At 44.2% G+C, this 12,891-nt stretch overlaps 1 protein-coding gene across 3 annotated transcripts in view; it reads right to left on the reverse strand.

Moving 5' to 3' along the window:
• Positions 1 to 3,465: 3,465 nt before the first annotated feature.
• The window catches only part of Deup1 (deuterosome assembly protein 1), a 69,446-nt gene continuing 60,020 nt past the window's right edge, over positions 3,466 to 12,891 (reverse strand). For all 3 annotated transcript variants that reach the window (XM_042280457.2, XM_006990543.4, XM_016008824.3), the window contains exons 13-14: positions 7,327 to 7,441; positions 3,466 to 4,318 (exon numbers count right to left, since the gene is read on the reverse strand). In XM_042280457.2, the coding sequence (XP_042136391.1) occupies positions 4,142 to 4,318; positions 7,327 to 7,441 (292 nt within the window). In that variant the 3' untranslated portion in view covers positions 3,466 to 4,141. The remainder of the gene's footprint in view (positions 4,319 to 7,326; positions 7,442 to 12,891) is intronic.

A 12,891-nucleotide genomic window follows, 5' to 3' on the forward strand; every position in this document is an offset into this window, starting at 1 on the left:
GAGCAGGACCTTGGTTTCTGCCTCTGTCCCCAGGGTGCTCCTGTGCCTCTGGAGCTGTGAAGGGTGAACTTCTGGTGTTTACAAGTCATCTGGTCTAAGGTATTTTGCTACAGTAGCCTAAACAGACTAAGACAGCAGGTCACCACACTTGAAGGAACACAAATCTATAAGTGAGAGGCTTAATTGTTGGAAATTTCCCATTATCCGTGGTGTGTGTGCAGGCTTGCACACGCCACAGTTTGCCTGTGGAGGTCAGAGGAGACCTTCCTGGAGTCTGACCCCTCCTTGCTCCTTTCCGTGGCTCTGAGGAGTAGACCCTGGTCGCCAGGCTCCCGCAGCATGGGCTTTAACTGCTCAGCTATCTCGCCAGCCCATTAATTACCTTATGCGAAGCAAAGTAAGTTCTCACTCTTGTTAAGAAAAAACAAGACAAAAATGGTTTAGAGAAAGCTGATATTAAGCGGAGTGCTGAAGTGGTGATTTAACTCGAGTCTGCTCATGGGTTGATGCACTGGTACATGGAGGCCGGGTCTCAGGACACACTCTCCCACTCTCCACACAGCTGACATCCGAGAATGCTGTATCCTAGATCTTGGTTACCCTGAGGAGACTCAAGTGGTCCAGGACTTAGGACTTGGTGAAGGTATGTTTAGACTTTCTGATCATTTCTGTCTGTTTTAGGGATGTACAGGATGTAGACAAGATCAGATGGTTTCAGGGTGGTTTGGCCAAGGGCCCCATTTCTAAGTCAACAGTTTCTTCCCGTCTTCTAAGGAGAACACTGACATACCTTTTTTCATTATTTGCTTGGGGGTTTGGTCCTTTTTATTTCTGTTGTGCAGTTCAGGATTCACCTCAAGGCTTAACGCATGTTAGACCCATGTTCTCTGTTCATGGCACCCAGCCTAGAAACTAGTCAGTAACAGAAAAGTACCCCCAATCCTATGGTTTTCCTCACAAGGGGCTTTTGTGGGCACATTAAGGGCATGGAATTCTCCGATGTTTTGACTGTACCTCTGTTCCTTATCTGCCTGCTTACAGGAAGTGATATTGTGATGAAAGCCAGGACTCTAAAATTCATACTCTTTCCTCTGTATATGCTGCTTACTACAGGATACTGCTGTGGGATGTTCCGTATGTCCTGTGGGAGCCCGTTCTCGGGTTCCTCGTGGCTTTACCCAGCAGGTCCGCATAGAGGATGCACACACAGGAGCCTGAGTGCAGGTGTCTGAGATGGTCTGCACTTGGTTGTGCTGAGGGATGGTCTGTACGGCAAGTTGCTCTGATTGGTCAATAAATAAAATACTGATTGGCCAGTGGCTAGGCAGGAAGTATAGGCGGGACTAACAGAGGAGAAAAGAAAGAACAGGAAGGCAGAAGGAGTCACTGCCAGCCGCCCGCCAGGAAAAGCAGCATGTGAAGATGCCGGTGAGCCACGAGCTACGTGGCAAGGTATAGGTTTATGGAAATGGATTAATTTAAGCTATAAGAACAGTTAGCAAGAAGCCTGCCACGGCCATACAGTTTGTAAGAAAAATAAGTCTCTGTGTTTACTTGGTTGGGTCTGAGTGGCTGTGGGACTGGCAGGTGAGAGAGATTTGTCCTGACTGTGGGCAAGGCAGGAAAACTCTAGCTACAGGATACTTTTGTTTTGTTTTGCAGATGTATGTGTGTAGTGATAGATTGTCCACCCCAATACACAGTATGTATACCCTAATAAACTTATCTGAGGATCAAAGGACCGAGTCAGCTATTGGATTAGACATAGAGGCCAGACAGTGGTGGCACACACCTTTAATCCCAGCACTTGAGATTTCATGTCTTTGCTTGGGAAGGACACACACCTTTAATCACGGGAAGTGATGGCAGGAAGCAGAAAAGTATATAAGGTGTGAGGACCAGGAACTAGAGGCTTTTAAGCGGTTTGGCTGAGATCCCTTCTGGGTGAGGACTCAGAGTCTTTCAGTCTAAAGAAACAGGATCAGCTGAGCAGTTGTGGAGGTGAGGTTAGCTGTGACTTGTTCTGTTTCTCTGACCTTTCAGTTTTCACCCCAATATCTGGCTCCAGGTTTTCAATTAATAAGACCTTTTAAAATTTGTGTTACAGTATGTATGTGGATGTGTGTGTACCTGTGTGTGTGCAGAGGGCAGAGGGTGATATCAGGTGTCCTGCTCTGTCACTCTCCACCTAATCCCCTTGAAACAGGGTCTCTCAGTGAACCTGGAGCTGGGCTGGCAGTCAGCAAGCCCTGGTGATCCCCCTGTCTCTGTCCACACAGCATGGGGCTTACAGGTGTGTATGGCCATGCCCTGTCTTTTTACATCAGTACTTGGATCTGAACTCAGGTCTTCATGATTAAGCAACAAATTCTCTTTCTTATTGAGGCACCTTGGATACTCATTTTGCTAACATCAAATTCTTAAGTTTAAATGGTGCTGTGGTGTGTTTGTGTGTGTGAGGGCACACATGTGTGGTGGCTAAAGGTCAATTCCTCTGGTATCTTCTACCTTATTTTTTGAAACAGAGTTTTTCGTTGGCATGGAGCTCCCTGGTTAGACCAAGCTAGCTGACCAGTGAATAGGGGATCTGCCTGTCTCTGCCTCTCCAGCACTGGGTTACAAGTGCAGCCACCACACTTGGCTTCTTTACATGGATTTTATGGACCAAATTCAGATCCTGTGTGTAATAAAGCAAGCACGGTACCTACTGAACTGGCTTCCCAGCCCCTTAGAAGGTATTTTATATCATAAATGTATCTCCCTCAAATTTATATGTTGAATTCCCAACCTTCAATGAGATGTATCAGGAGTAGGCGGAGGGTGGGGGGGGTGGGGCGATGCCTTTAGGAAGGCATCGCCCATATGAGGGTGGAGCCTCATAAAGGTAATGAATTATCATCCTTATGAGACCTGAGAGAAATTGTTTTTCTTACCTCATGTGAGAATACAGCAATGAAGTGGCTGTCTCCAAGCGAGGAACTGGGCTGCCATCAGACTAATCAGCCCATTCCTGGGTCTGGGACTCTGCAGCCTCCCAAACTGAGAAATCCTGTTGAAGTCACACAGCCTGTGGGACTTTCACAGTAGCTTAACCACCATGGAAAGCTTTTGAAATGTCTGGAGCTGTAGAGGCGCAGACAGCGATGCTTCCCAAAGTAGATACCATTTTGTATAGTTCACATGAAAACAACACTTGTTATCCACGGACATAGGGCTTCTCTTTCAGTGTGCAGACACCATTTCTTTAAAAAGAAAGAAGACTACAAGAGCTGTATCCTACCTTGAGGTTCTTCATAGTCTGTGTGCTCTGATACAGATGTACAGGCAGGGTGTGTGTGTGTGTGTGTATATTCCACGTTTAAAGAACAAGACATCAGATTATCATTTTGTATGTTTGTTATGTGAATTTCCTTGTTCATTTTCTTGCTATTACTTCTGTAGAAACTGGACACTTGTAAAGCAACCTGAATTTTGCATTCCTTTATTGTATTACAAACAGGGATGATTACAAAGGAGACAGAGGAAATGTGGTGCTCTGTGTGTGCTGTGTCTCGGTGGCAGCATGGCTCTCTGGCTGTGCACAGCGCACATTCAGGATCCTGCTTGATGTTAAGGCAGAGACACTACAAAAGTGAATGTAGAAACAGCAAAGGCCTGTCCTTGTGCTTCTGAAGCAAATCTTAGGGTGTTTACATAGTCCAATGTATCTATCTAGACACCTTTCACTTTTAGAAGTCCTTGAGCTTTTGTGCCCAGCACAGAGTGGCTGCACTCAGTTTCCTTACGTTTAGAGTTGAGTGCTTCCCTTTCTTGCTGCCTGTTACTCAGGAAATGGGACTTTAGCATACATGATTAAAATTAGAAATAATTCATTTTTATTCCCAAACTGTTCCTTAGACAGGAGAGAAACCCTTTGGGGCTAGTCATGCTTATTCTATCCTAACAGAACAATTAGTATGTGAAATGCAGAAACAAGCAGCTTTCTGGAACAAATGCTGTTTTCTAGCTGCCTTGCAGAAGAGTGATTGACTTGTGGAGACGGAACCAGATTTCTGTTTCATGAGCCTGCTTTGCAAGTGTTGCTCTGGAGCTTCCCCCTTTCTTCCTTCTGGAGAGGAAGCACACAGAAAAGGTGCAGCGCTCATATGTGTCTGTTCTGCTTGAACTTGGTGTATTTGTTAAGTGTGAACTCGGTGTGTCTCTGCAGCTCGTCGATGTGTGTGTTGAGCAGCTTCTCAAGCTCCTTGGCCCGTCTCTCTTCTTCCATCAGGAAGCGCTGTGTAGCCAGGGAAGCTGGGAAGGATACATCTGGTGGAGACTGGAGAGAGGGAGACAAGTGAGGAGTGGTCACTGCAGGGCCCTAAGTCAGAGGCATGCACCTCCCTGTCATGTGAGGTGTGGCCACTGCAGAGCCCTAAGTCACAGGCATGCACCTCCCTGTCAAGTGAGGCGTGGCCACTGCAGGGCCTTAAGTCAGAGGCATGTACCTCCCTGTCATGTGAGGCATGGCCACTGCAGGGCCTTAAGTCAGAGGCATGCACCTCCCTGTCATGTGAGGTGTGGCCACTGCAGAGCCCTAAGTCACAGGCATGCACCTCCCTGTCATGTGAGGCGTGGTCACTGCAGGGCATTAAGTCACAGGCATGCACCTCCCTGTCATGTGAGGTGTGGCCACTGCAGGGCATTAAGTCACAGGCATGCACCTCCCTGTCATGTAAGGTGTGGCCACTGCAGAGCCTTAAGTCAGAGGCATGCACCTCCCTGTCAGTCAACCCTGCAGTGTTGACGAAGTTTGAGCAGAGTCCTCCTCCTCTTGCAGTGTAGTCCCTGCTAACAAAACCCTCACGGATTTGAGATATCTCGGCTCCACACCATTAAAGAGCTCTAGAAATGAAAACTGAAGTGACCAGCTGCAAATCCAGGGTGGACCTAAGTACCAGGGAACCCAGGCAGAACACATTTTGCTGACTCGCAAGGCAGGTAATCAGAACACAGGTAAGTCCCAGATCTGGAGTGAAGATGTAGCAGATTGGGTAAATATGATTCAGGCTAGGTTTGAGGAGGGGCTGAATGCCTAGGGGAGTTAGGCAGGGAGGATGCTGGCCCAGAACATCCTGCTGGAGGAGCTCTCTCTCTCTCTCTCTCTCTCTCTCTCTCTCTCTCTCTCTCTCTCTCTCTCTCTCTCTCTAATGGAACTAGTGCTGCAGTCCTCCCTCACTAGTCCTCCCCACTAGTCCTCCCTCACTAGTCGGGCTTAGTGGAAGAAATCTGAGTGATGCCCAGTGTGCCTGGCTGGGAGGTGTGGGGGTATTTCACAGCTTGTGATGTGCTTAGTGTATATTTACATAATAAAGGGCATTAGTTTTATTTAAACATCATAAAATTATTGAAAAATTAGACTTTACTTTTCTAGTTCTTTTATCTACCCGTCTTCCTCTTCATTATTATTTGAGACAGTGTTTTGGGTAGCCCAGGCTTGCTGGTAACTCACTCTGTAGTAGAGGGTGACTTGGATCTCTACTTCCATAGTGCCAGGATTCCTGGTGTGCACCAATGCACCTGGCCACCTTTATTCTTCTTTACTTTTTATTTGTTATGAAGAATGAAGCTTTATGGAAGTGAACCTGGTTCTAAGTTTAGTTCATCAATCTATAGAAACTCCAGATCACAGCAGGTGACAGCAGAGGCCTGTACCATATCCAAGGGTCAAATCCCAACTGTACCTTCTGCACCAGGTGCAGCCTCTCCACCAGAGTGTAAGGAAACAGCCTTGAACAGGCAGTGTCTGCTGCTGGTGGGTCAGGCACACTCTTTCTAAATATCCAGGGCAAAGAAGATCAGAAGCAGTTGTTGTTACATGTGATGGACACTGTTAACACCAGGTTTGGCCCAGCCTGTGCTAATGATGTGTCATAGTGAATTCCAATGGACTTAGCCCATCTGGACACCCAAAAGACCATGCCTGTGTACTAACACAAGTATTAAGTTAGAGAAGCTGAGGAACCTAAGGCTTGAAAATTTGCACACACTCCAGGGGTGGAAACAAAGCTCCACACAAGACTCAGGGGCTTGGCATGCTTTTAGGTTGTGTGGGGCAAGCGGAGATAGCCATGTAGAGTGTAAGTTAATGTGTCCTGAAGTTCTGTGCTTTTGGATAGAGCAACCTGATGCCATTACCGGGCAGCACAGAAGGCTGGCAAGCCTAGAACAAAGGAGAGTGCCATAGTGGGTTCAGGATAGGTTAGAAATCCTGCCCCTGGGGTCAGATGAATGGTAAATCCTGTTCTAGAAAAAAAAAATCTCTGGCAGGGAGAATGCCTTGTGCATTTCATGAGCCTCAGAGGGAAAGTCATGTTGCAGATGTTTAAGATCAGTGTGAGGCTGAGTCTCCTACAGCAGAGCCTGCATAAACCTTAGACTACTCCTTCCTGTGAGCCCAGGACGACACAGAGCAGCTAGCAGATGGACAACGTTACCTGTCCCATTTTCGGTCCTTGGCAACCCCAGAGGATATTATATATGGACCCAGTGGCAGAGTGGCCCTCCCATCGGGAGCTACTTAGCTTGCTTCTGTTGACTCTTGGGCCAGCTGAATCCAGGAGGTGTGCCACCCCTCACTGACACTAAGCAGCCTCTTGGTTGCAGTGAGACCTCACTGGGTCCCTTGCACTTTGGAGAGGGCAGAGTTTTCTCCTCCCTGGAAGTGATCTGCATTCCTGGGCTGACCCTTTCTGCCTCAGGGCATTAGCACTTACATCAATGTTCTCTGGGATGACTCAGCACATGGCCATGTTCAGTTTATACATGCTACTATATGTTAAAATCTAGCTGGGTCTGGTGGTTCATGCCTGCAATTCCAGTACCTGAGGCAGGAGGATGGCTGTAAGTTCAAAGCCAGCCTGGGCTGCCTGGTGAATTCTAGGTCAGTCTGAGCCCAAGTGAGATCCTGTCTCTAAAAAATGAAAACACAACAAACAAAAAACTAAAAAGTATAGCCAGGATTCTTGATGGGGTGTTATCTTTTCCTTCTAGAGATAGGTGTGGTCAAATGGCCTGTAGAGCACTCTGTAGTCTTATTTCAGAGGTAGTGCCACACACCTTTAATCTCAGCACTCTGGAAGCAGAGGCAAGTGGATCTCTGAGACCAGCCTGGTCTACATAGTGAGCTCCTGGCTAGCCTGGGCTACACAGAGAAACCTTACCTCAAAACCACAAAACAAACAAAAGAGAAAGAAGTGGCATTTTAAGCCCTTATGCCCTTCCCTGTGTTGGTCTCAGTATTGAATAATCTACCCTTAAAGGAAAACTCAGCTTCCAGAAACTCACCAGAGGGAAGACTTCATCATCACTAGCCAAGGGACTTATCATTTCTTTGGTCTGAAATGGCAAAGGTGGTATCGGTGGTGTTGGGCATCTGTTCAGCTCACAGTCTTGGCTAATTCTAAAAGAGAAGAAATGGATGTCAATGGTCTTCCTAAGTATCCTGGTTTGTTTTTTTCCTATTGCTGTGATAAAACACCATGACCAAGGCAACTTATAAAAGAAAGTGTTTCATCTGGCTTATGGTTTCAAAGGGTTGGAGTCCATGATGGCAGCATGACAGAAAAGCTGAGAGCTCACATCTTGATCTACAACCACAAAATGAAGAGCTAACTGGTAATGGCACAAATCTTCCCAATCTCAAAGCTCTCTCCTCCCCGTGACACACCTCCTCCAGCAAGGCTGTACCTCTGAACCCTTCCCAAACAGTTCCACCAACTGGGGACCAAGTATTCCAATCTACGAGACCACTCTCTTTCCAACAGCCCACCAAAGGCCATGTGTATTGTAGCAGGTTTTGATTTCCCTGATGTTCAGCTAAGGAGAATGAGTTGAATGAATGAGTTTGTTGGCATATTTCTTCGAAAAAAAATTTTTTTTAAAATAATCTCAACTTCCCTTTAAAAGCTTGGAATGCAGAATTATGAAGCAGAAAACACAAAGATTGCTAGGACAGTCTACTGTCCTGTAGTCTCAGCCTTCCTAATTCTTTGTTGTGCTTTTGTATTCTAGGCCAAATAAATAACTGAAGCAAATCTGACAGAAATCTGAACACTGAATACTGCTGCCACGGGGGAAACATTTGAGTTCTCTGCTACACTTCACAGGCTTTCGTAACAAGTCATGCTTTGGGTATGTGGTACCACATCTCTGTACTAACCAGTTCCTTTGGATTCACTAACTCAGTCTGCTTCCCACTGGCGCTTCCCACTGTCTGCTTCCCACTGTCTGCTTCCCACTGTCTGCTTCCCACTGGCGCCCTCCCAGGCATCTCAGTCACTTGTTCTCTGACTTTTCCTCTCACTTATGAGAAAGGGTTCTTAGGACAAGTGCAGGGTCAATGCACGCAGAACATGGAGAACATGATGCCTGCTGCATTCTTGACACCCAGTGAGGGTCAGGGTCATCTTGATGCCCATTTGATCTTCAAAAAAGCCCAACAAGGTGAACATCACCACAGATGAAGAAACTAAAATGTAAAGTTAAATTATTTACCCATTCATTTTCTTTTCCTTTTTTTCTTTCTGGTCCTGGGGAAATGAGTGCAGATTCTTGTAAAGACTTCTAGATGAGTGCCCTACCACTGAGCTACATTCTAGTTCTGTTTATTTATTTATTTTTTTAAATCCTAGACAGGGTTTCCCCAGGCTGTCCATGAACTAGAAGTTTTCTTGCCTCTGTGCCTCACCTTCCCCTGATGCCCCAGCCCCACTAAATGTGGGATTATATCCTCTGAGTCACCAGTCCAACTTCAATCATTTATTTTAATTGTATGACATTTTTTTCTTTTACTTTTGAGATTACAATATAACAACATCATAACCCTTCCCCTTTCTCCCCCAACCCTCCTATACACCCCTCCTTACTCTTTCAAATTCATGGTCTCTATTTCCACTGTTACATGCATATATATGTACAGATATGCTTATATATTCCTAACAACAAACAGCTCAGTCTGTCTAATGTTACTGAAGCAATGGGCAGTCCTGCACAGCCATGACACCTGTGAACCACATCAACAAGCAGAATGGTACTGTAACCCTAAAGGTACGGCAGTGCCTTGGTGATAACTAACAGCTCTCTAACTGGACTTAAGATACACTCAACAGAGAATAATCATGCCTGGTACTAGACATCCAACCAACTACCCAAGGCTAGTGGAGTCATGGATCTTGGAGAAGAACCCATAATTTTACTAAACCAGTGTAGTTTCAACTACATTTGGAATATTTGTCCCTGTACCCATATAAGCATAGTCCTCATCCCTCAGGAAGGAAACTTCTCTTTGTAACAGAGAGAAGCCATTACAGAAAATCATAACTAATCAAAATGTAAAGTTGTGGAGCCCAGTCCCAGTAGATATATCTACAATACAGCTCCTGCACCTAAGGCTCAGAGAACATTGCAGAAGATGGAGAAAGATTGTACGAGTGAGAGGATGAGTTTGCTGTGAGACTGTCCCTTCTAGGAATGTCAGAAATTACACCCAGAAAGTCTCACCATTGTGATTGCCCAAATGTGAACTGAATAAGGCCAACACCAATGGACATACCAAAGTGGATGGAGAAAATCTTATGGTGCCTCAACTCTGCACAAAGAACTACAGGCAACTAAGGAAGGCTAAGAGGGAGAAATAGTCTTCCCCAGGGAAGAGTACACCAATTGGTTATCTAGTACCAAATGGTCAACCCTGGTGTGGGAGCCCACAGGGAGCCCACAGAGGCTTCCTAGTGACAACTTACTCAGGGTCAGAAAATCTCAGCTTGCTTTACCCAGTAGGGCCGTGCAAGGAGATGATTTGGCCACAGGCATGTTTACCAAGTGTTTGGAAGGATCTACACTTGGCTGTACAGCATGCTTTGATCTTGCAAGGGGGAAGTCTTTTGCCTCTCCCCTTGGCATATTATAAAAAGCCCTTTTCAATAAAGGGCGAGGCTGTTGGGTATTGACCCAGGACCTCCTGAAGCTATCCTGAGTCTCTTTCTTTTCGTTGTCTAGGTCTATCTTTATCTGATATTTCCTCATTCCTCTCTCCTCCACCTAAGAACCCTTCAAAATGTGGGAGTAGACTCTCACAACCCTAAAAACAATTGTTTACTTTAAAAATGAGAATAAATTGCTAGGAACTGGTAACTTTGAACTCAAGTCCAAGTTTTCCTGAAGTTGAACCCCACAACAAGAATGCAAAGCACACTATGGAATTTATTGTCTGTGCTAAAATATTGGGTGGAAAATGTAAGCTAAAAAAAAAACCCACTGAACAGATAAGCAAATAATGGAACAAAACAACATCCCTTAAAATTGGACCAAAGACTATCCCACCTGGCCTGTTTGACTAAATAAATGTCTTTCATGAAAATGGGGCTTAAGTTTAATCAAATCATCAAAGACTATGAAAACATAAAAATCTCTTTAAATGAAAGCTATTTATCCTTACTAATAACCCAGATTTCCCACAGGTGTTGACCATTTTCAAAGCAATGTTTTGATACAATTTAAAAACCCACACTGTATTTTTCTGTTCTCATCCCAAGCCCAGTCCAGACTTCTTTAAGTCTGTGCATACAAATGGCACAAACCATCGTGCTAGGTGCCTGCAGATTGGCGTAGAGAAGCAAACAAATGTTTCCTGGTTTTACTTATCTTGAGATAAATCTTTTCCCCCATTATCCCACACCATAATTACCATGGAAACAGAAGAGCAAATTAAATGGAAATAACATAGTTTATGATGTGAACAATAGATGAAACATCTCACAGTTCAAACTGAGCAGTAACAATCGTATAATGCACCCATGTATCATCTGTGGACTGAGCCTAGTGTCTACACTTCCAGGTGGAAAAAACAAGACAATTATAGAGGTGATCGGAAAAGTGTGTGTGTGTGTGTGTGTGTGTGTGTGTGTGTGTGTGTGTGTGTATAGATTTTATACAAAGTATTTTTTCTAAATTACCTAATTATCCCAATTATCCATTTTGCTGTGAATGCATAGAGATGGCTTTATGGCGTTAATTACTAAGATTTATATAGGAACATTTTTTATATTATAAGATCAATAAAATATTGAGATTGAAGGAAAAAACTATATTATGAAGTAAAGTGCTTTTCCTTAAATCATCTTTATAGCTGAAAGCCCTTCTAGGACATAGCTATTCAAATACTTCATAAAACTACCTTACACAAAATGCTTCACGTATCAATTTAAAGAGGGCTTAAAAATTATTGCAGAAGGCTTTTGATATCCATTCACAAGTCCCACTGTGCAATTAGCTTTCCCATAGGCCCTGCTCCAGGGCCGCTGAGTATGGCAGGCTCTTCTGCTTGGATGGAGCGTGAGGATGCAGGCCTCTGACGTGTGGTCCATCCCACTTCTCCAAGTCCTCCTTCTGGACTAGGGGGTAATGTACTAGCTGGGGATAAGAACCCACCACCTATTGCTCAACTCCCCAGCCTCACCTTCTCACACTCCACAGAAGCTCCCCATTCTGTGGGCTGCGCTGTCCAGGCCTGGACCCTTTATTCAGCTGTGTTCCACTTCTTACTGGTTATACCACAGTACAGAATTTCATAACCTAGTTTTGGCTTCTAGATTCATCCCCTGACAAGGGGCCTTGCAAGCAGCAATGACAGCCCTGCTCACTGTGTGGCCTTTCCCTATTGGACACTAACTTGATTAGCTAGACATGAAGCCATCTTAATGACAAATGTTTCCAATTACTGATGTCTTCTTGGTTCATGATATGAGAATTTAAACCATGAATATCACGTTTTAAAAGATTATTTAGTTTCATGTGTATGTGCCTGTGTGGGCTTACTTGTATGCAGGTGCTGGTGGAGAGCAGAGGGAGTCGAATCCCCTGAAACTGGAGTTGCAGGAGGTTGTGAGACACCTGCTGTGGATGCTGGGAACCGAGCTCAGGTGCTCGAAGAGCAGTAAGTGCTCTTAACCACCGAACCATCTCTCCAGCTCCTGTGACTTCACTTTTAAGTGTGGATTCTCATATAAGGACAAGCTCCATTTATTACAAAATTGGTTTGTCATTAAAATTAGTTATATATTAACAGTTCTGGATCCCAGAACTTCAAATCAGCCTGTAAGTTCTCCCGAAACTTCAAAACACTGTTTTTTAAAGAACACTACACAGAGCATCTTCACTAAGTTCCATTAAATCTCATAAAAATTTTAAGTGATGAATAGATTATTATTCTAGAAACTTGATGCTTTGGATCACCTGAAAATGCTTCAGATTTCAAGTGAGCTAACATTAGGATATCACTTCATCTGGGGTGAAAGACAAATGTCAGGAATGAACAACAGATTGTCTAACTCACAGACTGCTTGAATCTTCCTCACTTAGAAGGGAGAATTTCCTTAGACTGTGACCTTGAAGTTTTATGAAGCAATTTTATTTTCCCTTCTCCAAATAATTTAACCCATTGATATGTAAAGATGACTTGAGTATTTTCTGGCTAACTTATACCAGAAACACACCCTGCATGCACAGACCTACATACATACATATATACACATATAAACTATATATATAATCCATATACACATATGCATACATATACACACATACATGCATATACATACAGATACATATACACCACACATACACAAAACCACACACATTCATATACATACACACACACATATATATGTATATATATATATATATATATTACACATACTCATATGCACACATACACCACACTTATTTGTATACACACATGGGCATATGTATACACACACATCCATATAAATGCACACATATGTGCATATGGATTTTGTTTGTTTCTTGACTCCCAGAGCTGGGCTGTGAGGAAAGGCTTCCTCTTCCACGGCC

The sequence above is a fragment of the Peromyscus maniculatus genome, chromosome 7, assembly GCF_049852395.1.
Source record: "Peromyscus maniculatus bairdii isolate BWxNUB_F1_BW_parent chromosome 7, HU_Pman_BW_mat_3.1, whole genome shotgun sequence".
NCBI lineage: Eukaryota > Metazoa > Chordata > Mammalia > Rodentia > Cricetidae > Peromyscus > Peromyscus maniculatus.